Genomic DNA, 27,397 nt, shown 5'->3' with positions numbered 1-27,397 from the left:
AGGTGCTTTGATAAAAAAAGACTCTGAGATATTTACCAGAATTCTGCTGGACTACAATGGGCTTCTTCAGCATCATTGAGAAGCCTTCCCAGGCCTCACCAGCCAACTTGGAGAAAACCAGCTTCCCTATTTCACCATTATTTCACCCTATTTCACACTTATGTGATACTACTCAAGCCATTTCTTTGCCTCCTGTTTTTTGACTTCAGTGTCAGTGTTCAGCTGATGACAGAGAAGTGCAGAAACCTGTGGTTCTGAATTAAACACCCACAGCCTCCCGGGCAGTTGTCCATGCTCCTCCATGCTTATCTGACCTTGGTTGAGTAATCTCTGAGCTTGAGGGTTGTGGGAATGGCCTGTGAGGATAAAGGAACAGTACGTGATTTGTTACTCTCTCCATTTCCCTCTGTTATCTCTGTTCATTTTGAGGAGGGATGGAAGGAAAGGCACTGACACACCTCTGTTTTCTGTAAACACTGTTGCAGTCTCAGTGAAGCAGTCCATCACTAAAGGTTCCTGTTTCTGTGACTCCTCAGTAAGGAAGCCCACTCTCTCCTCCCCGTGGTAGGTCATGGCTGGCTGCTGACCAGGGGCATAGCCCTCCTCCCCGACACCGGGACAAAGACAGAGAAAAGTCTAGAAAACAAATTGACATTTTTCTTTTTGTGGGAATACACCAGACGTACTACCTTAAAGAAAATCTTCCGGCTCCAACAGACAACAGTGTCAGAGCTTCACTCTATAAACGGCAAGTAGAAGCATTGGTTTTGTGTGTGTGAAATGAGAATGTAACTAATGAATTGTGCTATAAATAGAAAAAGGAATATTAAACTATGTAAAACTGTCTATTAAAAAATGTATAATAAAACACTATTATTTATTTATTTATTTATTTTTACCAATATTGGAACATTGCTTTTGGCCTATCGTTCATTAAATTTTGAAGGCAGTTAAAAGTTAGTAATAATACTAACTTTAATAATACTATACTATAATATTAATAGTAATAATAGTAATAAAAGTAATAATAGTAATAGTAATGTTTTAAAAATGTAAAATATCATTTTGCCTTGTCTTGGCCAGGGTCACATGAGGCTAGAGCCTACCCAGAAACACTGAACACAATGAGAGTGGTAATGTACGAGTCTATGTATGATTGGGTAATTTCTATTTACAATTGGGCAATTGTGCTCCTGTACTCCCCCTACAGTTGGTAGGTTGAATTTTTCAACATCCATCCCCCGCCACTCTTGAGTTCAGAACAGTGCTGTTAAAGTGGATTGCACTTTGGAACTGTAGGGGGAACCCAGGAGCAAAAAGCCAGGAGGCTGCTTTCCAATGCTCCTCTGAAACATACATACAACCCCTGGCAACAATGATGGAATCACCAGTCTCTGAGGATGTTCCTTCAGTTGTTTAATTTTGTAGAAAAAAGCAGATCACAGACATGACAAAAAAAAAGGCATTTCAAATGGCAACTTTCTGGCTTTAAGAAACACTAAAAGAAGTCAAGAAAAATAATTGTGGGGGCCAGTAACAGTTAGATTTTTAGAACAAGCACAGGGAATAAATTATGGAATCACTCAATTCTGAGGAAAAAAAATTATGCAATCATGACAAACAAAATCACACTCCAACACATCACTAGTACTTTGTTGCACCACATCTGGCTTTTATAACTGCTTGCAGTCTCTGAGGCATTGACTTAATGAGAGACAAACAGTACTCTTCATTAATCTGGCTCCATCTTTCTCTGATTGCTGTTTCCAGATCAGTTTTGCAGGTTGGAGCCTTGTCATGGACCATTATCTTTAACTTCCACCACAGATTTTCAATTGGATTGAGATCCGGACTGTTTGCAGGCCATGACATTGACCTTGTGTATTTCTTCAAGAATGTTTTCACATATTTTGCACTATGGCAAGATGCATTATCATCGTGAACAATTATTTCATCCTTTCCATAGATGGGATAAGAAAAGTGTCCAAAATGTCAATGTAAACCTGTGCATTTATTGAAGATGTAATGATAGCCATCTCCTCAGTGCCTTTACCTGACATGCAGCCCCATATCATCAATGACTGAGGAAATCTGAATGTTTTCATCAGACTGTCGTCTACATAAATCTCATTGGAACGGCACCAAACTAAAGATCCAGCATCATCACCTTCCCCAATGCAGATTCAAGATTCATCACTGAATGTGACTTTCATCCAGTCATCCACAGCCCATGACTGCCTTTCCTTAGCCCATTGAAACCTTGTTTTTCTCTGTTTAGGTATTAGTGATGGCTTTCTTTTAGCTTTTCTGTAAATCCCATTTCCTTTAGGCTGTTTCTTACAGTTCGGTCACAGACATTGACTCCAGTTTCCTCCCATTTGTTCCTCATTTGTTTTGTTTTACATTTTCTGTTTTCAAGGCATATTGCTTTAAGTTTTCTGTCTTGACGCTTTGATGTCTTCCTTGGTCTACAGTATGCTTGCCTTTAACCACCTTCCCATGTTGTTTGTACTTGTCCAGGTTTTAGACACAGCTGACTGTGAACAACCGACATCTTGTGCAACACTGTGTGATGATTTACCCTTTTAAGAAGTTTGAAAATCCTCTTCTTTCAGTTGACATCTCTGGTGTTGGAGCCATGATTCATGTCAGTCCACTTGTTGCAACAGCTCTCCAAGGTGTGATCACTCCTTTTTACCTGCATACTAATGAGCAGCTTTAATCTGATGCAGGTGTTAGTGTTTGTAATGAAAATTTGCAGGGTGATTCCATATTTTTTTCTTCAGAATTGAGTGATTCCATAATTTATTCCCTGTGCTTGTTCTAAAAATCTGTTACTGGCCCCCACCATTATTTTTCTTGAGTTCTTTCAGTGTTTCTTAAAGCCAGAAAGTTGCCATTTGAAATGCCTTTAGTTTTGTGTCATGTCTGTGATCTGCTTTTTTCTACAAAATTAAACAACTGAAGGAATATCCTCAGAGACTGGTGGTGCCATAATTTTTGCCAGGGGTTGTAATGCAGTTTCTGAAGTGCTGAGCCCAGAGTGTAGCAACGACAGAGGCTCTGTTCTATTACAGTTTAGTGGAGCATCACAGTGATTTGGAGAGGCAAAAAAAAATGTGTCTTGACACATTTCCTCCGTGACACGAGGTTAATGCACCGTATAGCTTAATGCTCCTGAGGAGAATGCAAACTGCCCAAATCTGTCACATCAACTGACAGATGTCTGTAACAGATAGTATTGTGATTAGGGAGATGGTGGAGAGACGGGAACGTCCTTCTGTTCTCAGCTGACTGAACAAGTGCTAGGGTCAGTGCATCTCACAGGAGCTCAGGTACAATGAGTTTAAACAGAGATTAAAGGTATAGTGACAGAATGGGATTCCAGTTATGACATTTTCTATTTCCAAGTCTGTGCTAATACTTGAACTTCTTATGTCAGAAGGGCATAAAAATGTCCTCTGTGACATACCATAATCCAGAAACACTAATCAAAAATTAGCCCTTTCATGGCGGTAGTAATGGAATAATGTAATTGTGTAACCCAACATAAGTTATCTGTGGTCATGAATACATCAGTACCTAGACAGTCATGGAGTGTCCATATTAATTGCAATGAATGCCCTTAAGCTCTTGTTCAAACCACAAGCTGAAGCTCCTTAAGCTCAGACAATCATAAAAGCATGCACTTATTTACTCCCCAAATTCCAACAGATCACTGAGTCAGAAGTTACAAAGAACAAGACTCTGAACTTACACACCATGGGCAAGTGCAAAGTGTATATAACCCCAACCTCCCAGCTTTTGCTGATAGAGAGGCAGGCCTGTGCTATGTGGAGTGTTGGAACACAATCCAGTAAATCTGGGAATGCCTCTTATAATCCATAACTGGTCATTTAACAGATGTGAAGATTGAGGACAGCATGGTCAGTTCACTAGAAAGAGTGAGAGAAATGTGAGTGAAGACAGTGTCCTGCTAAAGGTTAAGGTAATAATAAAGATCAATAATTAAAAAGCATTAAAGATGAGCAGACGGCGCTGTTTATGGTCATTTCTTCTGCAGTTGGTTCTAAAACAGTGGGTCGTATTTGTTCCAAAAACATGGAACAATTAATCATTAATCGAATGCAGACGTGGGAGAAGCTGCCATGAGGTCAAGCACAAATCCTGAGGCCTTGGGGATAGTGCACAAAGCATGATTTCTCACTTAACCCAAGCTCAGATCCAGAGATCTGTCAAGTTTGTTTCTTGAAACAGCGCCTTCTGCAGTTCAGCAGACTGGGGTAAAACGTGGCATTACCCGTAAGCCAGGGGACACATTGAACCCTGAGGAACCCAGTGTAAAACAACAAATATCAACCTACCAGAGGTCTTATTTGAACTGAGTTAGCTTAAGGCAAGCATTGTTCCTCCAGGTTAGAGTTCCCCTCATCAGGGGAGTTCCTCTGGGTCCATGGGGCTACGTCTGTGGTAGTGCAAGCAGATTAGTGGTTCCACCTTAACATAAAAACTGTTGAATTTCATATATTCATTATCTGCAGCCACCTGTCCAAATCAGGGTTGTGAAGGGTCTGGAGTCCACTCGGAATCATTGGGTGCAAGGGAGGAACACACCCTGAAGGGGGCACCAGTCCTTCAGAGGGTGACAGACTCTCACCTACGTACACTATCGCGTCACCAATCCACCTGCCAAAGTGTGCTTTTGGACCATAGGAGGAAGCACCCAGAGGAAACCCACACGGCCACGGGGAGAACACAACAAACTCCTAAGAGGCAATGGCCCGAAGTAGGACTTGAACCAACAACCTCCAGGTGCCTGGAGCTCTGTGACTACGACAACTACCTGCTGCACCACCGTGCCGCACTGTTACTCTCCAGGTTCTTTTCTAATCAGAGAGACATGAATGTACCCTCATCATTATACCGAATATCCAAGGAGCATATACTTCACTATGTTCCTAAGCACTTTGTTCTGCTGTTTGTGAAATGCCATTCAGCAGTGAAGAATGTTTAGATCAGGAATGTGACCCTTTGCCAGTTTGTTTATATGATTTTCTACTTCACCTTATAATCTCTGGAGTACATTGCAAATCTGCATCTGACAGATTAAAAGGTGCTGCATTTGTGTGTGTGGGTGTCCTGGCCCACGTCTAAACAAAGAGAACAGACTTGATGTTGTTTGAGACTTTACTTTTTAATTTTTACTCCTGTCTGAGCCAAAGAGCTGTACCTCCCTGGTCACAATCAACAGAACACTGCTGATTTCACTCCCCTAGATTTCGTCTCCATGAACTGAATATCTTCACTGACCCTGGACCTGTAGTGGGGCTTCAGTGGTAGTTTTTGTTTTTTTCTGAAAATGTTTTTTCATATCATAGCTATATTCTTTCAAAAAATTCTTTATGAAGTTAACCCAGTAATTACTCAATTTTCTGGAATAAAATCGAACATTATCTCAGTGACACCCTTTGCGTTCTCCTTTAAATATAATTTGGAATTGATCTGAGCTGATTGTGAATATAATTTGTTCCACTAATTTGCTCAACACTAAATGGCACAGACCAGCCTAAGTCCAAACCCCTATTGTATGACCCCATTCAAAAACCTCCTGTCAGTTTACATGGTCTTGTTTGTCTTTGGTTCCAAATTAAGGAACCATCTTTAACTGTTGTCTAATGTTTGTTTATGCTTCTCAGGTATGGTTTAGTTTAAAGGAAACCTGGTGTGATTGCTCTGTTACTGAGGTTCGTTACAGTAGCTTTGAATGCTTGTTTTTCATCTCTGGTCTGTACCAAACAAGTGGACGGGGACCTAACAGTGATTTGTTTTAATATGAACACAGTATGAACCAGAAGAATCTAAACTATTGGTTCTCAGTCCAGTTTGACATGTTTACAACAGTCTCCTGTACAAAAACTACAAGTATGTACTATAAATTAAATCTGTGATTAATCATAATTAGTCACAGAATTGTACATTCATTTTTATTTCACATTTAAATATAGATTATATAAGCTTCAGTTTTAAGGAGAAGGGGGAAATGGTGTGAGTGATCGCAACATTTTTATTAATATGTTTTAATTGATTGACAACTCCAGTAACAATGCAGTATTTTCTTGTTTGGTCTGGACCCAGGTAACCAAGCTACAAATATAAACACACCCCAAGACAGTGGTTACCAAATATTTTCTCTAATTTCCCACTTTGCCTTGCTCAGCCCCCATTCAATAGCCCCCCTTTCCCCATCCCCCCCAAGCCCCAGCTTTGGGCTCCCATTCATAGCTCTACCTTTTAACTGAACTTACCCCAAGTGCTACATTAACTCTTTAACCGTCGTAGGAGTAAGTTAATAATTAAACATATAGCATATAGCAATGCTGAGCAAAGTGGAACTAATCCAGTGCTGGTTTCAAATGAACTTTGTTAAGAATGTCTGAGTGCCCCCTTCTGGTCAGATTTCAGAATTGTTCTTATTGCCTGCTGCAAGCTGCTGAGAAATCTACAACACTTAGCCTGTGGACGTCGAGATATACATTATAAATAAGACTTTAGTGAGAAATAAAAGTTTAAATTAACCCCAAAGATCATATCAGCCGGGTATTAAACCTCACGTTTATATGTCAATATGATTTTCTTGTATAGTAAATATGTATTCATTTTAAATCATATACAATTATAAGACTTTAACACCTGGGCATTTATTATCCTGTGGCTGTGTGCCAGAATGCCACCAAATCTTCACAGCAATGATCCCACAATTCAGTGCAATCAATTTTATTTATATAACACTTTTTACAACTCACGTTTTCACAAAGCTGTTCTGCAGAATCTTGGTTCCACGTGGAAAAGAAACAGGGTAAAGCCATTTGGACGAGATGTTACTGTCCCTATGAATATTTACAGTAACATTAATTTCAAAAGAAATATTGGCCCAATAGTGTATGTCAGGTAATTAATATAATATGTTAATAAAGGCCACATGGCAAGAACACACCCTTGAGGGGGCGCCAGTCCTTCACAGGGCAACACACACACACAAACAGTCTCTCACACACTTGATTCCAGGTACGCTCTGGACACTGGATAAGCAGTTACAGATAATGAATGATTAATTAATTAATTAATAAAGGAGAAATGCACTAGACAATTAAGCCTTGTTCTTAAAAGGATAACAATATGAAGATTACAATCAGATGTTTGGCTTTGGATTTACTGTTTAATGCTTTTTATTTCTTCTGTTATTTTACTACAAAGACAACTGTCTGTGTGTGTGTGTGTGTGTGTGTGTGTGTGTGCGTGTGTGCGTGCGCGCATATGTGTTTAGTGTCATGGGAGGAGTTACTATTCAGAACCCACAGAGGCTTTTCACTCTTTCAGTTTGGCGAAATAGAAACTGAAACTGCTCTATGCTTTGAGGTCTGTAAAGTCCAGGTGTCCTGCCTCCTCAGCCGGAGCTGTGCAGAAGCAGAAGCTGTAAGTCCACCAGAGAAGTGTAGCTCTCATGCTGTTGTCACTTTTGAACTTTATATACTTTATACTTTAATGAAATGTAATGGTCTGCTGCACTTCTGGAACTTAACAGCGAGAACTTGATTGGTTTCGAGAACCCGTAAGTTATTGCTGTGTTATTTATTTCCTTCTTATTCTTTTAAGAATGTGATTTAGGGACATTTTCGGGATCATATTATTATCAAGATATTTTAGGACTCTGCAAAGTTTCAAATCGTTTGAAGCCAGAAAATATCCTCCAAGAACCTTCTTTTGTGACAATGTGAAAAACAAAACCGGTTTATCAGGGTGAACACACACACGGCTGTAAACTCTTTAATCTGTGTGTAGCTGGAAATGTACAAATTGAGTGCTGTGATAATTGATAAAGGAGGAAGAAGTATTTCGACCAGAAATGTTTGCAACTGATGCTGCAGTCCCTTTATTGTTTTAAACTGTATTTGTAATTAAACTGAACTTACAGAGTTGGCTGGCTTTGTGGAGGACACATGGGAGTGCCTTACAATTTTCACAGAAGAAAAGAAACAACGCATTTAAACCCAGCAAAGTGTTTGATGTAAATTTTCACTGGAACATGGACAAGAGGAGATTTAATTTTGGTAAGATTTTATAATATTAGTATTTACTTATTTTCGTCTGTTACAGGGGGAAAATGTAATCAATCAAAAATAATCCAGTTTCATTACGTACTGATCTTCATTAGATTTCAATGCGGTTTCCTTACATTTAGGATTTTCATAACACTTCTTATAAATCCTGTGTTTATGAGACATATTTAACCCTTCAAAAGGCTTGGCATAAGTGTGTTTAGTTGTTACATAGTTACAAACATAACACTATAAACCCAGGTTACAGCACTGAGTCTGCTCTTTACATTCAGTATATTCAGTGTTTGGGACACTGTTAGACCTTGGCTTATAGATAGTTCATCTGTATTAAACACAAATGTTTTAGTTATTATCCCTCTGCTTTGGTCTGGTCCTTTTTTCATTACACATTTAAAAATGGGGATCATGCCTTTGCTTTTGCTTTTGCTGGTCAAGACTGTGGTGTTGTCTCCCAAGTGACATATGCCCCATCTACAACTGGTTTAAATCCAAGCTTAAAACATATTTGTATTGTTTATTATTTAGAAGCTGTTAAACTGTTTAACCGTGGTTTTTTGTGTGGAAGAGATGGTGGAAATGTGTACTGTATTGTAGCTTTGGTTTTAATGTGCTCTATAAATATATTTTTTTTTACAAGTAAGTGCACAAGTAAAATATGCCATATAACATTTTATAAATGTATTCGTGAAATATTATGAATGTAGGATAGAGAGGAACTGTTACCAAACTTTCCAATACTGTCTTATGTACAGATATGAGACGATCCATAAGAGGGAGGGGCAGTGATTCAACCAGGTTTCTGCCTTTCAAACGCAAATACAAACCGAGGCATTCCACCCACACAGGTAAGTTAATGGTTAATGACTGCAGTAACTTTCCATTTGGTACAGTGTTTATATCATTGCTGTCCAAACAAAAACACGTATCTCCACAAAAGTAACTTTGAATGGCAGTCACTGTAAATGAGTTTTATTTCCAAGAAGTTCTATTGGTTCATTCATTGTGACATTTTCACACTGTGTGAAGGACAGCCACTGTGTCCCAATGATGCAGTAAACTGAAAAATTGACAACAATGGAGATGCATGTTTTTCTTTGGATATTGACATTATACAAGCAATCATAATTAATGTTATTGTATCTTCAAATTTGTTTTCTGGGCCTTACATATAAAACTTTTTTAGTTTCACTTCTTAACAAATGTATTTATAGTGCAGTGGTCATTTTAATTTTCCAGCCCTTCATCATCATTTGCATAAAACAGAAAACAACAAACAGTTATCTTTCCCAGTTTCCAGACAGCAGAGTCTACACACGTATATAATTGAGCAACATATACTTGGCTTTTCATTTAAACTGTTAGAACAACATATGTTTAACAACAGTAAACTTAATTAGCAGTATTTCTAAATAATAATGAGTATTATATTTACAGTGATTAGCCATGACATTAGAATGACCCCATTGTTTCTACAGTCACGTCCCCTTTTATAAGCTCCACTGAATAGAGTTCATAGTACAGACAGTAGTTCATCTCTTGCTCTGCATACTTTATTAGCCCACTTTGGTTCAGACCCCCACAGAGCAGGTGTGATGTGGTAGTAGATCATTCTCAGCGCTGCAGTGACACTGATGTGATGGTGGTGTGTTAGTGTGTGTTGAGCTGGTGTAGAGTGGATCAGACACAGCAGTGCGGCTGGAGTTTTTAAAACCCTCAGTGTCATCCAGCCGACAGCATCCTGTGTCACTGATGAAGGACTAGAGGACGAGCGACACACACTGTGCAGCGACAGATGAGCTACTGTCTCTGACTCTACATCTACAAGGTGGACCAACGAGGGAGGAGTGTCTCACAGAGTGGACAGTGAGTGGACACAGGGTTTAAAAACTCCAGCTGCACTGCTGTCTGATCCACTCACAGATCCACTGCACTGCCATCTCTCTTGACTTGACATGAATGGAGTGTTCTGAGCGTCAAAGAAGAGGATTAACGGAGGAGCATGAAGAGCAAAAGACTGGCTATAATCTATAATTGGCAAACGAGTGTAGGAACAACCGGGTCATTTTTAATGTTTTGGCTTGTGAGTATGTAAAGCATTCAGTGGTCATTCTCTCATACATTAACATATATTAAATATTAATATCTTTCAAGCAGAAAGAGACAGCTACACTGAACAATATCGTCATAGTGATTTACGGAGAAGAGAACAACACCAACAACAACAACGTAAGCTCTACCTCTGAGAGCAGACGAGGAATTTTCCTAAATGCTCTAAACTATTTATAAAGTCAATAAACAAGGCATTCACATAACCATGAAGTAACAAAGAATTCTAACTGCATTATTATATTCAAGCTACAAAAAGTGTTCGTACTCTGGCTGCAGGCACATGCCTAGGACCTGATACTCAGTTGAAGAGCACCCACTTCTTTTGAGAGAGTTTGAGACAATATTTATTTTATTTCAAATAATATTTTAGAAGTTTTTATTGCTTTCAGTTGCAGTCAATCACATATATACGGTATATATCATATTATGCAAAACTCTTTTGCTGTTTTGCATTTCCACTTGGGTCTCTACTGCTCCTATAAACACTCCAAGTGTGAACAAAAACTATCTATCCATTTTCTGTGAGTCAGATGAAAGTTTCTGGTGTCAGGAATCATATGCTACTACGAGCCATTTGGACGGCTCCCTTATTGTGATGTCACAATAAGGACATTTGCATAGAACCACTCTGGCATCACTCCACACCTGCGTAAACAAGGCATGGGTGGGGCGTTGCCTGCAACAGCTTATTTGCATGAAAGTTACAGAGCCCTTAAACAGCTCATTCTGAAAGGGACTGAAACTGATGATGATTGTCACCAGGAAGGAAGGCCGAGCTTTGAATGAGTCTTGGGCCCGAGGGGAAATCAGAGGAATAAAGACACAGTCAAGTATTCACTCCAATCTCTAGTTTATTTAGACAATCACTATAGGGCTTTTTGTCACATACACTTGCCCTGTTGCCTCAGATTACTAAAGTGATTCCGCCAGCTCACTTCTTACTTCTTGCAAATTCAGTCAGGTCTCGCTCTTCTAAACAGGATGTATGTTTGACATTTTGATTGATCTTGCAAAGCACTTCACCTTTCTCAATATGAGATCATGTATCAAGCACAGCACGTTCTGTATCATCATCACCACTGTGTTAAATCACTATATATACATCACTATATATTTCACACAAGTGTAAACATGTTGTTGGTCAATGAAGTAATACATTGTTTACTTGTCAAAGCTATTGTTAACACGTATTCTTCCCGGTTTTCTATAGAAGACCAAATGAGGGCCACTTTCAGGACCTGTGTGTTAAACATGATTATTATGGACCTGCAGACACTAAGCCTCGTCGAAGAGGAAGGCTTCCAACGTTTTGTAAACTACCTACATCCATGCCCAGACACAACACTCACTGCCTCCTGGATCCGCACCGAACTCTTGGAAATGTACGAACACGTGAAACTAAAAGTTCAAAAGGAGCTCTGTTGGGCTAAAGACTTGACACTTTCGGCTGAACTGTGGATCTCAGGTAAAGACGAGTCCTATCTCACAGTCACAGGTCACTTTATCAGTGAGAACTGGGAGCTGAAATCCTACGTGCTGGAGACAGCACATCTTCTCGGAGAGCACACACCAGAGAAGGTTCATCAGGAGCTTTGGAGGATCTCAACAGAGTGGAAAATATCAGAGAAAATTCATGTGGTGGTGGTCAATGTGGATGGTATGAAAAAGGTTAAATCAAAAGCAAGGTGGACGTACATGCCGTGTTTTGGCCACACTCTCCAGAAGGTCTTCAGAGAAGCCATGGACAACCCCGGCTGGAGAGATCTGCTGAAGAAGTGTCAGCATGTTGTCGCTTTTGTCCACCAGAAGACCACAGATGGGAGGCATGTGCAGTTGAGCCAGTCTCTGAGTGTTGACTGGCTTCCAGTGCTAACTATGCTGGAAAAGATCACTGACAATTGGGAAACCATTTCCGAAGTTCTCAGCGACAATCTGAATGAAGAGCTTTGGCTTAATGAAAGGGAGCTCAGAATGCTGGGTAGCATGGTGATAGCGCTAAGAGAGGTCAAAGATATCCTAAGGGAGATGGGAAAGAGTGGCTACAGTTCAGTCTCCAGCATCATACCCTTAAGTGACAAACTGCAATATATTTTGAGAGGTCACCAGCAAAACGGAAACAAGGTAGCCCAGAGAATTTCTGAGAAATATGACCACCACATTGGGAACATCAAACAGAACCAGTGGTTCACACTCAGCACTGCCCTGGATCCCAACTTCAAAGGCAGTGTGCTGCACCACACCGGAGCAGAGGTCATCAAAATGCACATCAGAAATGAAATGCACAAGCTTAGGAGTGGATCAAACAGCAGGGAAGAAGGTGCAGAAGATTTGATTCTTCAGAGATACACAGAAAGTGGCACAACAACTCTGAGTCCTCTTAAGTTCTGGGCAGCCAAAAAAGAACTTAAAGAACTGCCCTTTGTTGCCCGCAAGTACCTAACTGTGGTCTCCACGGCTATTCCCATGGAGCGAGTCACACAGCAGGAAAAATCCTGGCTCATTTCCAACAGGAGAAAATGTCTAGAGCTGGAAGATATCAATATGATGCTGTTTCTAAACAACAACCACCAGACTGTCAACAGTTCACCACTGGAAGACCAAAGGCCATTCACCTCTTTATGCAGTCCCCGACCTGGCCACCAGAGGTCTTCCTCTCCCGAATACTGAGCAGTCATCCAACTCTCTTCAAATCCTCACTCCAGTCCTTTGCAAAGTGCGGAATGTTCCCTTCGTGTTTATTGAGCGCTTTCTCCTAGTATCTTTTTCTGAATCTTTCGTGAACCCGTTTTCACATATGAATCCGGAATGCCCCAGAGAATCAGGTCTGGACATTTTCCTGAGTTGCCCTTTCACACGTAGCGTAGAGCTGGAGGGTTGCCTGCAGTAACTCCTCCGCATGGTTAAGGCATGGGGCGGCATGAAGTCACTGTGAATTCTCTGGAAAATGACCGGCTTTATTCACACACAGGCTGACTCGGACATTACACAGACTGTGCACTAGGGGGCTGGCAGGATAATGTCTAGGTAATGTCTGCTACAAATGACTGGGACATACAGCTCCTCTGGGCAATATTCAAAATAAGTGTGTTATCGTGCATGTGTGAAAGTGGTTTGAATCTCACTCTCATACAAATAGGAGACATTCAGGTGTGGGCACATGTGACCACACAAGGTTTACACAAGAATTACCTATTATTTTTCACCAAATTTCACTGTAATTTGTAGATTTATTTTTTATTTATTTATAGCAGATATTTCTTCACAAAAGTAAAAAATAAAATAAAAATATATAAATAAATAAATAAATAAATAAATAAATAGCCCCCTTCCCTAACAAAACTTGTACAAACCTACCTTGTCTTCCACCATGTTGGCTGTTTGATTCTCCTCCATACACCTCTCTCCTGGAGAAAGTTCTCTAGTTTGCGCTGCTTTTCCACGTCGTCCATGAACCTCAAGGCAGTGTGCATTAATGTTAACCAACTGCAGTCCGGTGTTAGACTTGATCTCAAAGCTTAGCTGTGTGGTTGTTCAGCTGCTATGCCGATCAAACTTGCGTGTGTTGCAAATGCAGATCCCTTGGTCCAAGCTTCAAAATATTGTTTCGTGTCCTCAAATTAGTATATAGTGGTCACAACTTGTTAATTAAACCCACCATGTCACTTTAGGGGCTCCATAGGGAACTGAACCCTGGTGTGCAGTGTTGAAGTAATGATATCTACACCATGACACCGATTACACCAGATCCAAACACTGATGCTGTTTCAATAAAACAGACAGGGGCTGAGGAGTGTACAGAGCAGAGAAGCTTGTTTCTCAGAGTCAAGAATTCTCTCCAATCTCTAGTTTATTTGAATATTTGATGAAGTATATATAGGACCCCAGTCACCACTGTCATGTGTCCGTTCAGCACGTACACCAAGCATCATGTGTACCGTTCAGACGTTATTACATCATGTCATTTCACAAACCCAGACTTTCCCTTAATTGGAATGTATCTGTTATGGTCTATTTCACTTCTGTCTGCAAAATGTTTGCAGACTGTTAGATCAAGTTCAGGATGTACTCAGGATGTTCTTCAACTTGTTGATTGGATGTCTCTCTTCTCTAATCTAGGGATCAACTTCTCCATTTTATTCTCAGAAGTGCGATGTTCAGCACTTTCCCCCCCTCCAACAGTTTCTCCTGGGTCATGCCCTGGTTCACAATGTAACAAGTCCTTTAAGGTCACAAGCACAACATGTCCTATGTCTCTCATTATGTCTCTTAATAGTTTATTAGTAATATTTAATCAGGAGTACTTAGTATAAATATTCACTGAATATATTGGGTTGTCATTATCAATATTACTCATTGGTGTTCGTATGCATTTTCCCATCACAATTTACACTGGAGGCGTGACTTTTGTGATGTTCACTGTTTAGAAACTTTTTTTTTTCAATTATTTATATATATTTAATAAATGCAGTCCCATCTTTATTTTAATTTCCCCGTTTTTCATCTGTAATTTTCTCATCCTGACCTCTGTGTTGTTTGTTGTATACTACGTTAAACTTTATTACAGATCTGCATCAATGTTTTACAAGGTTAAGTAAATGGTTTCCTAATAATAATACATTTATATTAATATAAGTCTGATATGTTAATGCCACTCTGTAAAAACATAAGAAAATGTAGCCTCATAGGGAACAGACGGGACCTAATGTATATAATGTAAAATAATGGTGAAAATGTATTACTTTTTTTTATTATTTGTTTAAAGCATAATATAAACACAGACTATTTTAAATCTTCTTAATGTCTTTTAAATCCATTTGAATGAATTTTGGAAAAATAAAGTTGCAGCAAGGCATTCTTTTTCTGTCTCTTTTCTTGTCTTAGAGCTGACGATGATCAGAAACTGTGTTGATTTGATTCCAACTGTGTGTTTAAAATGGTCTGTTAAAAATGAGAATTGTTTACAATTTAAAAAAAAAACCGTGAAACAGCAAAAAATGAACAAAATCAAACTACAGGAAAATGCAATCCAACAGCTATTTTTGCAAAATGTTACTTTAATGAACAACAGGGAAAAACTCGAGTGCCAAATGAGCGAATGATGAGTTTAAAGAGGCTCTGCGCCTAGTGAATAATATTTGTCTTGCTGCTGTTATATTCGTGACCGCTAGGTGGTAGTGTGGGGTATCCAGTTTCACCACCATGACGTCATTTTCCTGCTCATCAGCACCGGTTTACAGTTGGACAGACTGATGTGTCGTGGCTCAGGTGTTAAACTCCCGTTTTGTCCTCGTCTAATAACCACTATATATTTTGTGTGAAGTTAACAGTTGAATGGCAAATCTTTGGTGCCTCTTGTTAAATGGTGGGCTTTTGTTTTCTTTGTTTTGAGAAACACCCCGAAACAAACACAAAAATCACATGCTCTATTTTTTAACACTCACTGTCCATTCTCTCAAGTCCCCTGTCCACAGAGCTGTGCTTCTACAACCGTAGGATGCAGTCCTTCTGTTGCTCGGCCGATGTTGCCGACCCACTTTCACCCCCTCTTCATCAATCATAGCACAGGGATTTGGTGGCGGATCTATTTCAGTGTGGCACTGACACTGTGGTGGTGGTGGTGTGTTAGTGTGTGTTGCACTGGTGCGAGTGGATCAGACACAGCGGTGCTGCTGGAGTTTTTAAACCCCTGTCATCGTAGTGTCTGATGCACTCAGACCAGTGCAACCGTAACAAAGTGCAGATATATGATCGCTGGAGCTGATCAAGTGGACATTAATGGCTTTACAATCATAGTGATTGTATTTTGTTAGGGCAGAACACATGCGCACACACACACACACACACACAGAGAGAGAGAGAGAGATGAGATTGGCTGTCCTCCTGTGGATAATTGCTTTAATGTTGTCCAGCTCCTCTCATGCTGTGGCCGGCAGTGGAGGGGCAAGTGTGTAATCATGTTAGCTGGCTTCTAGCCTCACAGACTGAGTGATCAGAGGAAGAGGAGAGAGAGGAACGACAGATGGGGAGAGAAGATGAGCAGCAGATGAAAGGTGCCCCTTCATTGATTGCAGGTGAGAATATAAACCATGGTCAAAAGATTACACTGGAACTGTACAGTTGATATAGTCGCCTGTACATTACTATATTTGTTAATTCATTGTTACCTCTGTGTGTGTGTGTGTGTGTGGGTGGGGTTCATGTCTATACACTGATCAGCCTCACCCCCTTCTGAGCAGCTCCAGACAGTGCATTGATCTCTTAAAGCCATGTTTCTCTGATCTACTGAAGCCTTTAGATCCAATGTGGCTGTGCTCTGCGGGGGGCTCTGCTTAGCCCACAGCTCCGAGGGAGATCTGATCACACTCTTCTTTAAGAATTCCACTGATATGTCAACACTTCTGCATCATTCGAAGGAGAAAGTTACAGTGTCAGGCTGTTGATGGTAGGTGCATTGGCTTGGTGTGGTAGCAGAGTGCTTTACCTGTTGGTTGGTGGACTTTTCTCAGTCCAGCAGTGACAGTTAGGGATTTAAAACCCCCAGCAGCACTGCTGTGTCTGATCCACTTGTTCCAGCACAAAACCACCACGTCGGTGGGGGTCCTGACCATTGAAGAACAGGGTGAAAGAGGTGCAAACGAATGTAAAAAAAACAAAAAAAAAAAACAGATGGCGTACAGTCTGTAACTATAGAGCTACACAGTGCTCCTCTATGGTGAGTGCACCTGAGAGAATAGACAGTGAGCAAAGAAACAAGTAAGAGGTTGTAAAGTTGTGGTTGATTGGTTTATATGACCTAGATATAAAGACATATGGAACTATAATAGCTCTGGACTGAGGAAGATATGTAATGACCCAAAAACAAGTCGAATTTGTACCTGAACATACTCCTCAAAGCAAAGCAAAAGTGGAAATGAAATGTTTTGTCATTTTTGGGTAAATGAGAAATAAAGGGAGGACTCCCTGAAGGGAGAGTGAGTGGAAACACTTCACATTGGGTCAGTTCATGAGGCATCAGTGTCTTCTCAGCCATGCAGACAATAAAACACACACACACTTTCCACCCATGTAAGACTAGCTGTTCACTCTTACATAATGCACTCAATACCACTTTATATAAGCACTGTGAGGTGTTTGTTCTCCACTTTGAGTTCAGAACACAGGCTAAAGTCTGTTGTCTTAGTTTCAGTCGTCATGGTTCAGATACTTACACAAATCATGCGTCCCCCCCAAAGCAGTTCTTACCGTTACATAAAAGCTAAAGTAAAAACAAGACCCCAAGATGACCGATACTGTACCACCTCTGTCATCTTCAGTACACAGTATGCTCCCTAATCCTGCTTCAAAACCAAGAAGCTGCTGGTGCTGTCATGGCGATGGACTGACCTCCCTAGAGCCCAGGCCTCAGCATCACTGAAAGGGGTTGGGATTGTGGAATTGTCAAAAGCAAAACAAAATGCAACACACATCTAATGCTGACTTGTGGAATTTGGGGACGTTGAGCACACACCTGGGGAGCAGTTAGGGGTCTTGCTCATGGCACCTCAGACATGGATGTTGTGGGAAGAGACCGTACTGTAAATTCACTTCTCTTTGCTGGACACCGAAACGCTTTTATTTAGTGGTCGTTTTGACTGGAAATGAGCAAATACAGTGAGCTTTTACTTTCGATATTTGCTCTTTAACCCTCCTCTTGTGTTAGGGTCCTGAGTGACCCGTTTTTAGGTTTTAAAACAGACAAGTGCTTCGTAAATTTGTTTATTGCGTCAAGACTTTTTGACTTTGTCAGGAACTTCTATTTCAACAAAATAATTATTTTTTTTTACTAAATTATAAAATGCTCTTATTAAAACAATGGCTTTTCTGTTGTTAAAGGGTCAATCAGAAAACAAGGGCCAAATCTGGACTCATAAACACACTCTACACCAACAGCCTACAGCTGGCTCCTCCTACAACCACTCGAGCTTTAGTCAGGGGCTTCTATCTTTGTCTGTTTCACAAAACAAGGAAAGACAGACATGTCCAGACACGTAAGGCCCAGTCAGAGTTTTGTAGAGTGTACATCTCCAGTTTACAGTCTGCAACAATGAACAATTAAAATCAATCCTATCATGGATAAGGAACAATAACAAGGTCAACAACTGGCTGATAATTAATAGTTTTTAGGGATGATTTGTGTCTTATGTCTGATTTAAGACACGGGTCAAAACCGACCCATTAGCATAAGAGATGGTAACAGAAAGCTAACACAGGAGGAAGGTTAAAGAATAGAAAAGGCATCTGTAATATTCCCCAGAGGTCAGGTTAAGAAGTGGCACGTTTCTGCTTATTTATGAAGACATCACTGACCTTGTTTTACTCATTCAATCTTCAAGACCCAAGTCCACTGGACTCTGTCTGCTTTCAGGGTCAGGGCTGTGGGGAGATCACCACAGAGGCTTGTAAAGTTTAATTGTTTGAGCCTGACTAATTATTTGGCTTCAGCACTATTCTTCAATAGCTGCTCCCTAGTGAATACAAGGCTTGGCCTGGCTGGAGAAATTAGCCTGAGCTCGAGGGCTGCTTCTGTCTAATGCTGCTGTTTATAGCTTTATATGGATGCTTTGGGTCAATTAGGCTGAGTCTCACACCTGAAAGTCTATAGACTCTTACTTAAAAACAGCTTATTTAGAAGTGTGAGTGGAAGGCCAGAGTTCGCCAGAGACCAGCTGTTTGTTTGTTCATTTAAGGCCAAATGAAAGAGGTATTATGGGAAACGTTTGCCACACACACACAGCCATGTTGCTCTGCTATGGTGTGTGTTGTATATCACAATAAATATACTGTGGAACAAGAGGCTGTTCAGTTATGCAAATGTTTTCAATTAAAGGGGACATTTTCTACCGGTTCATCCACTCCCCACGAGGTCATAATTAAACATCGGTGACATGTTTGGGTCTAAATACCACAAGAACGAAACAGCAGAGTGTTATTCTACCTTTAAATGATCATGAGTGACACACAGCTCTCACCCCAAAGCACACAGCAGTGAGAAAAGAAGCACAAGCTTTATTTTAAGCTTGATTTACTTGGTTCTCTTCTTCCTCAGTTCTTTAGTTTTGGTTGTTCTTGTCAAGTTCTCTCATTTCTCCGCTCTTGTTGTGTCTGTTTTACACAGTTTACGTGATTTAACCCTGTGTTTGCTCTCTCGTATAATCACAGGTTCAGCACTGCGATTGGAGGCGGCGGTTCAGTTGTAACCTCTCAGCACCTGTAAGCATTTGATGTCAGAAGTGGAGCAAAATAAGAACAGCTCATTGAATTCATTGGTTTCTGAGGTTTATTCTGAGCTCACAGAGAACTGACAAGGTGATCTTGTTACAGCTTGTGTGTAGGTGGGCTCTAGATCCCCACATTAATGTGGACATGCACTAAACAAGTGATTTTTGTTTCATAATTTGGCAGCTCTTTAAAATAGGTCTCCACTTATAAAGGCTTATACATGTTTTAAAATCTGCCATTTAACAGTACTGCCACTGTAGACGGATGTGGGTTCACTATTTGGCAAGTAGCAGGTCAATGTTACACTTTGTCTATGTTATAACTGAATAATAATGACTGTTTATTAAGAACCTAATTAATAACTATTGATAAACTGATTTTAAACCATTTTTAAGCCTTTATAAGTGTAGTCTTATTATAAAGTGTCACCAGTTATTCTTAATATTAAAGGAAATTTTTCTTAATATTAAAGTGTAATGAGTGCCTTAAAAGCAGAAAAGAGTGTAGTGACTCTGTCAATGTCCAGTGTTTGTACTTACAGAGCTTCTCAGACAGGAAATAAGTCCACACTGACCAAGCTAATGAAGGAACTACACACATCAGGCAGCACTGAAGAACACCCATATGGGAAATTAAAAACAGGACTTGTAACATCACCATCGATATAAATCGTCCCTTGACACTAGGGCTGTGCGTATTGTGTGGAATAATATCGCAAAAAAGTGTATTCTATATTGTGATAATTGTAATATTCTGACTTGTTTACGTAATAACATCACGCACTTACGCGTAATAGGGTATACATTCATTAAGCGAGTCATTTGGACACATTTGCTCTGCGTTCAAAGAATTTGCTCCAAGAGACAAGTGACTTCAGTCGTGTGAAGGTGGGTTGGGTATAAAATATGAATATTCTATATATATTTTATTCAATGTTCAAATCTTGGTAACATTTTACACATTTAAATAACAATTTTAACATTTATTTTTTATTTCTTCTGAATATTTAAAATAGTAAGATTTGTACTAAAATAAAATGTTATTAAATATAATTTCAATAAGAAATATATTGTTAGTTTAATATAATTAATATTAATATAACATTTATTTTGTTGTAATAGTTTATTTATTTTTTAATATCGCCAAGAATATTATCTCCAAAAGACCCTGAAATATCGTGTTATTATTTTAGGGCCATATCGCCCACTCCTACTTGACACTGTTGTTGTTGTTTATTCAGCAAGAAAAAAAAGACTTTCATTCTCTTTGGGACTTTGTTCTCCTGTCCATGACTGTGAAAGGTCTAGGTCACCTTAAAATAGCCTAGATCACAAAGTACCTATGCTGTGAGGTGAAGCAAGTCAGCTGTGCTTAATGCTCTGCCACAGTAATTGGGCAAATTAGACATTTCAGGGCATTTTCATTTTGTATTCTCTTCTTTATTTTGCGGTGAGATGAGACTTGTAGTGGATGTGACTTAGGTCATAAAATGGCAGTTAAAGCAACAAGGCATGTTTCTGATGGCAGCAGTGTTAGTTGTAAGCTTATTGTACTTCAGCTAATTGTGATTGTAATTGAGTGGCACACAGCAGGTATAGTGTCTCTCAGGTATAGTGTATTTCATGAGTGAGTGACTGAGTTGGTGTGTGATGCCCTGTGATGGACTTTGATGTTTCCTACCCTTTTGTATAAGTTACACAGAGCTGTTTCTTCAGTGTTGAGCTTGGAGTTGTGATGACAGAGGCTGGTCTCTCCCTATTACAGCTCAGTGGAACATCACAGGGATTTTGAAGCTATAATTTTAATGTAATAACACCACCTAGTGTTGCTTTAAGGGGTGGAGTATTGCGTACCTTTCTTTGACTCCTAGTGAGGACTCTGCATCCTGAAGCGGGTCACAGTGACAGTTTTTCACAGCTTGGTGAACTGGTTCTTTGGGTTTAATGAAGTTCTTTATAGCACCTTTTTAAAATGGTTCTGTATGACACTGAATATGGTTTGTCTACTGTAATGACTCCCAGTTTTAGTATTCAACAGAATCATAACACTGGAACACACCCTGGAGGGGGCGCCAGTCCTTCACAGGGCAACACACACACACACACACATTCACTCACACACTCACACCTACGGACACTTTGAGTTGCCAATCCACCTACCAACGTGTGTTTTTGGAGCGTGGGAGGAAACCCACGCAGACACAGGGAGAACACACCACACTCATCACAGACAGTCACCTGGAGCAAACCCACGCAGACACAGAGAGAACACGCTACACTCCTCACAGACAGTCACCCAGAGGAAACCCACACAGACACAGAGAGAACACACCACACTCCTCACAGACAGTCACCCGGAGGAAACCCACGCAGACACAGAGAGAACACACCACACTCCTCACAGACAGTCACCCGGAGGAAACCCACGCAGACACAGAGAGAACACACCACACTCCTCACAGACAGTCACCCGGAGGAAACCCACGCAGACACAGAGAGAACACACCACACTCCTCACAGACAGTCACCCGGAGGAAACCCTCACAGACACAGGGAGAACACACCACACTCCTCACAGACAGTCACCCAGAGGAAACCCACACAGACACAGAGAGAACACACCACACTCCTCACAGACAGTTCCCTGGGGTGGGGCTTGGACCCAGAACCTCCAGGTCCCTATTATATACATATATTATAATTATTATTATTATTTTATTATTTTTTTTTATGACAAGTTAGTTTTTATGAGTTTAGAAATGGTTCCATGAGACTGGTTCACATTTTCTAAAGACAGTTGGGGGAAGGGTTCTCACAGAGACTAACTTCTTCAGAACTAATCGTATGTTAAATTAAACTAACTATTAACAAACCTGCTTGGGTTTGACATGAAAACTCTGGTGTATTTCACTAATCCGGACTCCTCAGTGTGGCCAGATGAGCCTGAGCTGGTTTTGAAGGACTGTGAAAAGGCCTCGGACCTTGTTTCTTTCACTGTGTCATAGAGCAAAGGGACAACTGAAGACTCAAGCTGATGTCTCCACGAGGAGAACATGCTGCCCCCTGTTGCTCATAAACAAAACGATCAGAATGCAGCTTGGCCCGGAGTCCCACACATTAGTGTGTTGCTTTATGAAGTATGTCACGCTTGTCCTGTTACATTACCTTCTGTCACACTCTTAGTCTTTCGACGTTCCCAGTGGTGTGTGGCCTGTAGGATCTGCCCTGGTAATGCCACTGGGGTCATGGGTCCTTCACAACCCCAGGTTGCACACTGTCTGTGAGGGGTTTGGTGTGTTCTCCCTGTGTCTGCATGGGTTTCCTCCTGGTGCTCTTCCAATGTGAGCTTTCCACTCTCAAACCAAACACACATTTGTAATGGATTGGTTATGTGGAATTGTCCATAGGGGTGTGAGAGAGAGAGAGACAGTGTCTAAGTTTTTTTTTTATTGCAGTATTGTTATGACATGACCAGGATATTACTGTAGAGAGTTGTAGCACCTAATTGTTTGAGGTAGACTAATTATTTGGTGTCAGCACTATTCCCAGATAAGCGCTCCCTGGTGGATACTCGGCCTGGTGGAAGACCTCAGCTGGAGCCGATTGTTTAGTCTTATGTGATGTTTATTTTGCTCCACATACAGTCTCAGGTCTCATGATATTAGATTTTAGACGCAACATATTCCACCCCTTTTCACAAGTGATATTCCTCCCCTTCACTCAGTGTTTCTTTAAATGATAAGGAGCCACTTGCAGAAGCTCAGGTTTTTAGCCATTTTTGCTTTCTTCCCTTTATTCTCCGTTCTGGATTTCTGTTTTTACTCAGTGCTCTTATCTATCCATGGACTTTGAGCCTGTGTTGCTCTGTTTACCTTCGTATCTGTGTGCTCTCCAGAGCTGAGATCGGAGAGGCTCAGACAAGGAAGTATTTCCTACCTTCCTCCAAAAGTGACATAGCACTGTTTCTGAAGTGCTGAGCCCAGAGGCTCATGACAGAGTGTCTGTTCTCCCTGTTACAGGTAAATGATGCATCACAGTGATTCTGAAGCTGTCCTTTGGTGTTTGTGTGTGAGGCTTGTGAGGTTTTGTGGCCACACTGCACTGTGGATTAGAGCAGACTTCCTGTTCTGCAAAGGTTACCTTTCCCAAAACTATTTGTATTCAGAATCAACAAGTGTCACTACTCATCTGAGTCCAGCTCCAGTGACCACCTGCTGCTACATGAGAGAGAGAGAAATGGAAAAAGACAAGGAGGGGAGAGAGAAAATGAGATAGAGGGGATGGAGGAGAGGGTGAGAGAGAGAGAGAGAGAGAGAGAATGAATGGAGGAGACAAAGAAATTGAGAGAAAAAAGGGTCCACATGGGATGTACCCATTCTTCTTTATTTCTCTCTCTCTCTCCCTCCCTCCCCACAGTGTTTCCAAGGCAACCCTGAGAGACTGACACATGGAATGAGAGGAACAGAATGCTTGACATTACGACTCTGTGTCTTCATGTTTGAATTAATGTCGCGCAGGAGACACTCTGCAGACCAAGTGCTGAGCCAATGAAACATCAGCTGATGATCTCCAGAGATACAGCGCTCTACGGAGATGACACGGTGCGTTTCTGTGAGAAGAACCAACCGTCTGAAGCCGAGCGCTCCTTGGCCGCCACATTAGCTCCTGCCTGAGAACATTTCTCTCGTCATTTGCATCTCCCAGTTTAGTATTCCGCGCAGGGTCCGGACTGAAACGTCTTTCCTGTCGCTCCACTCATGAAGTGCATAGCAAGCAGCCTGGAATCTGCAGTGAGGAGCAGTTTGGTGAAATCCAGCCTGCGGTACCAGGCCTAAAGTGTTATTACACACAGTTTCTTCCATGGTTCAGTGTCAGTGCCATGTCTGTGAACCGGTTTAGAATGATATACACCCACTGTGTCTGAAGCTATCTGTATGATGGAGGATGATGGCTATAGGGTCAGTGTTAGGTTTAGGCTTAATTTAATTGAATTAAGCTTGAATTTTAACACTCGGTCTAACGGAGTAACTTCACTTTTGGGCTTTATTTTCTTTATTTAATACAGTTTATTCAGTGGTGTGTTGTGCTGGTGTAGAGTGGATCAGACACAGCAGTGCTGCTGGAGTTTTTAAACCCCTCAGTGTCTGGACTGAGAACAGTCCACCGACCAAAAACATCCAGCCGACAGCGTCCTGTGTCACTGATGAAGGACTAGAGGACGAGCGACACACACTGTGCAGCGACAGATGAGCTACTGTCTCTGACTCTACATCTACAAGGTGGACCAACGAGGGAAGAGTGTCTCACAGAGTGGACACAGGGTTTAAAAACTCCAGCAGCACTGCTGTGACTGAACCACTCATTCCAGAAAAGTCAGTGTCACTGCAGCGCTGAGAATGGTCCACCACCAAATCATACCTGCACTTTCATGGCCCTGTTATTGACTGGTCCTCTGTCCAAGGTGTGTTCCTGCTTTTTACCCAATGATTCGGCTCCACACTCACCACAACATTGATTAGGATGAAGTGGTGAAAGATGATGAATGAATAAATGGACTGATATTAATCAATTTAAATCAAAATATTCCCTTTGAACAGAGTAAAACAGGTTAGATGCCATGACAACGACTTAATGCAATGTCTCAACCATGAAATAAAGTCTGCTTCCTGTATGTTTTCTGTGATGAGAGAGAGAGAGAGAGAGAGAGCATAAAATGTGAGCCACATGCCCAAGTTAAGCTCATCTTGTGGCGCATGTCCCCTCCCCCAACAGATTCCAGCGCACACTTCACTCAGGAGGAGTAACGCGAGCAAAGATGGCGCTCCGTTTCAGCACTGGAGAGCTCCTTGTCAACTTCCATTAAATACGTTAAGAAACGAGGGTTTGTCGGGAAAATCTCACGGTCTGCGTGACGTTTTCCTCCCTCTTTGTGTCTCATGTTTGTGGCGTTGGTTAAAACGGTTCACGGGCCCCGTTAGGTGCAGAATAACGAGGACTGACAGAGTCAGGAATGAATGGAGGGACATTGGAGGCAAAAAGGCAAACGGCTGGCGCTGGCAAACGGACTGATGGGAGGATTATCCGGACGCAGCTGCCTCGTCGTCTGTCTCTTCTAAACCGCCGGGGCATGAGAGAATAGCGCGGCGTCCTCGGCTCGACGCTAGTTCAACCTCCGAGCGCCGCTGATACGAGTTTATTTCATGCCAAACCCTCCCGGATCTTCAGGCTGAAGAGGATGCCCTCCGCTCTCGCGCTGCTTATCATGTCTGCGTCGTATTTCAACCCCAGCTTCGCGCTCAGCTCACATTTCGATTCGGGTGAGTTGCTGATTATATTATTATTATTATTATTATATATAATTATTCCTTTGTATGCATTGGTGAAATACTGCAAATACATAGTGGTTGCCATTCATTTTTTTCTGACTCTTAACAAATGGGGTCCTTCAAATCTTCAGCAAATAAAATGGTTTACTTCAGGACCTATTATTTTACTGAGAAACGTTTCCCAGATGAAAGGGTTTTTCAAAGGTTGAGAATGTGTGGATCTATGGTTCTATGTAGCACATTCTTTGAGGCAAAAAAAATTATCTACAGCAGCAAAACGGTTCTGCTATTCTTAGTGTCCAGCCTGTTTCAACAGGAAACAATGTTGGTTTTTTTTTCTCATGCTACATATAACCATTAAAAAATAAATAAAATAAAGTGCTACATAGAGCCATTTAAACCACATTCTCCAGTCTGAAGAACACTCATCAGGCAAAGAACCATTTCAGCCTGTGAAAGGTTGCTAATAGTGGTTCTAAATCAAAACATTTGATAATGAAAATAAAAATAAATTGAAGAACCCTCATTTTTTTAAAGTGTGTAGTTGTCACTCTGCTGATGTAATGTGTTGTGTGTGTGGAGATGATGAACACATTTAAAGCCACTCTTGGACTCCAGGGTTTAAACTGAATACTGTAGTTATTTGGTGTGAAAACAGTTTTTGGGCTTATTTTTGCATCAGAAAATATATTTTTGTGTGATTTGTGCTTTGTACATTTGAGTCTATGTGCGGAGAGGTGGGCGAGGGTGGCTAGGGGCTACATCATACCTCTTATTGGGAATAGCAGGGATTTTTGATGCTTCCCAGCGATGAGGGGGAGGTGTGTGTGTGTGTGTCAGTCTCTTGCAGTGTGGTGGGGCAGGATGAGATCAGTAGCTCTGTAAGAGTGTCCATCTCTAATTGGACTCTACACAGGACTCTGTAGCCTCTGGGGCGGCGTGAATTCAGAATTAATTAAGTCCATAATGACCAGCAGCTGAGGAGTAGTCAGACCTTGGTGACCATGAGCTTTAACAGAACAGCAGTGATCTCTGATGTTACAACGCATCCTGCAACAAAAGAAGCATGAGCATATGCTGGGGATTAGTTGTGTTGCTATTCATAACAATTCAGAACATGTTACTGTTGAAATAAATGTCTGTAATGGATTATAACTGCGGACCAATGGATAAAATCAGGGGCAATGACTTAGAAATACCTTAAAGTTAAATAAATGGATCAGTTAACTGTGTAACACACACATTTACCAACCTGCCCCACAGTGTCAATGTCTGTGGCGAGGGATAGGGTTTCAGATCTGCAGTTACAGAACCATCTATATGATTCAATTGTTAGGAAATGTGACAGCACCAGCAAGGGTTCTTCTATCGTCACAAGCTGGGCATCGTATCAATAGAAGAATCACTATTGGTGCTACACAGAAACCTTTTCAAAACAGGTGCTATATAATGAACCATATACAACACAGTCTACATCCATCCAGAGTCATTTCAACCTACAACATGTTTTATAGACTTTATGATGCTCAAAAGTACCATAACTGTAATCAAGAACGCCTAAAGAACCATACTTTTTAGTCTAGTGGAG

At 40.9% G+C, this 27,397-nt stretch overlaps 2 protein-coding genes across 5 annotated transcripts in view; both read left to right on the top strand.

The window, feature by feature from the left end:
• The window catches only part of si:ch211-152f22.4 (zinc finger BED domain-containing protein 4), a 186,432-nt gene extending 171,367 nt beyond the window's left edge, over positions 1 to 15,065 (top strand). Inside the window, exons 1-5 of one of the 4 annotated variants that reach the window (XM_066663448.1) lie at positions 7,397 to 7,473; positions 7,973 to 8,108; positions 8,870 to 8,962; positions 10,269 to 10,343; positions 11,437 to 15,065. In XM_066663448.1, the coding sequence (XP_066519545.1) occupies positions 8,084 to 8,108; positions 8,870 to 8,962; positions 10,269 to 10,343; positions 11,437 to 12,893 (1,650 nt within the window). In that variant the 5' untranslated portion in view covers positions 7,397 to 7,473; positions 7,973 to 8,083 and the 3' untranslated portion in view covers positions 12,894 to 15,065. Of the gene's footprint in view, positions 1 to 7,396; positions 7,610 to 7,972; positions 8,109 to 8,869; positions 8,963 to 10,268; positions 10,344 to 11,436 lie in introns of those variants that run through there. The other 3 variants (XM_066663447.1, XM_066663449.1, XM_066663446.1) reach the window with 3 other exon arrangements.
• Positions 15,066 to 25,296: 10,231 nt separating this feature from the next.
• The window catches only part of aatkb (apoptosis-associated tyrosine kinase b), a 63,726-nt gene continuing 61,625 nt past the window's right edge, over positions 25,297 to 27,397 (top strand). The window contains exon 1 of the mRNA XM_066663442.1: positions 25,297 to 25,800. Within this exon, the coding sequence (XP_066519539.1) occupies positions 25,719 to 25,800 (82 nt within the window). The 5' untranslated portion in view covers positions 25,297 to 25,718. The remainder of the gene's footprint in view (positions 25,801 to 27,397) is intronic.

This window comes from Hoplias malabaricus, chromosome 3, assembly GCF_029633855.1.
Source record: "Hoplias malabaricus isolate fHopMal1 chromosome 3, fHopMal1.hap1, whole genome shotgun sequence".
In the NCBI taxonomy this organism is placed as follows: domain Eukaryota; kingdom Metazoa; phylum Chordata; class Actinopteri; order Characiformes; family Erythrinidae; genus Hoplias; species Hoplias malabaricus.
Note: the sequence above shows the minus strand (reverse complement) of the source record. Positions and strands in the feature narration are given on the sequence as shown.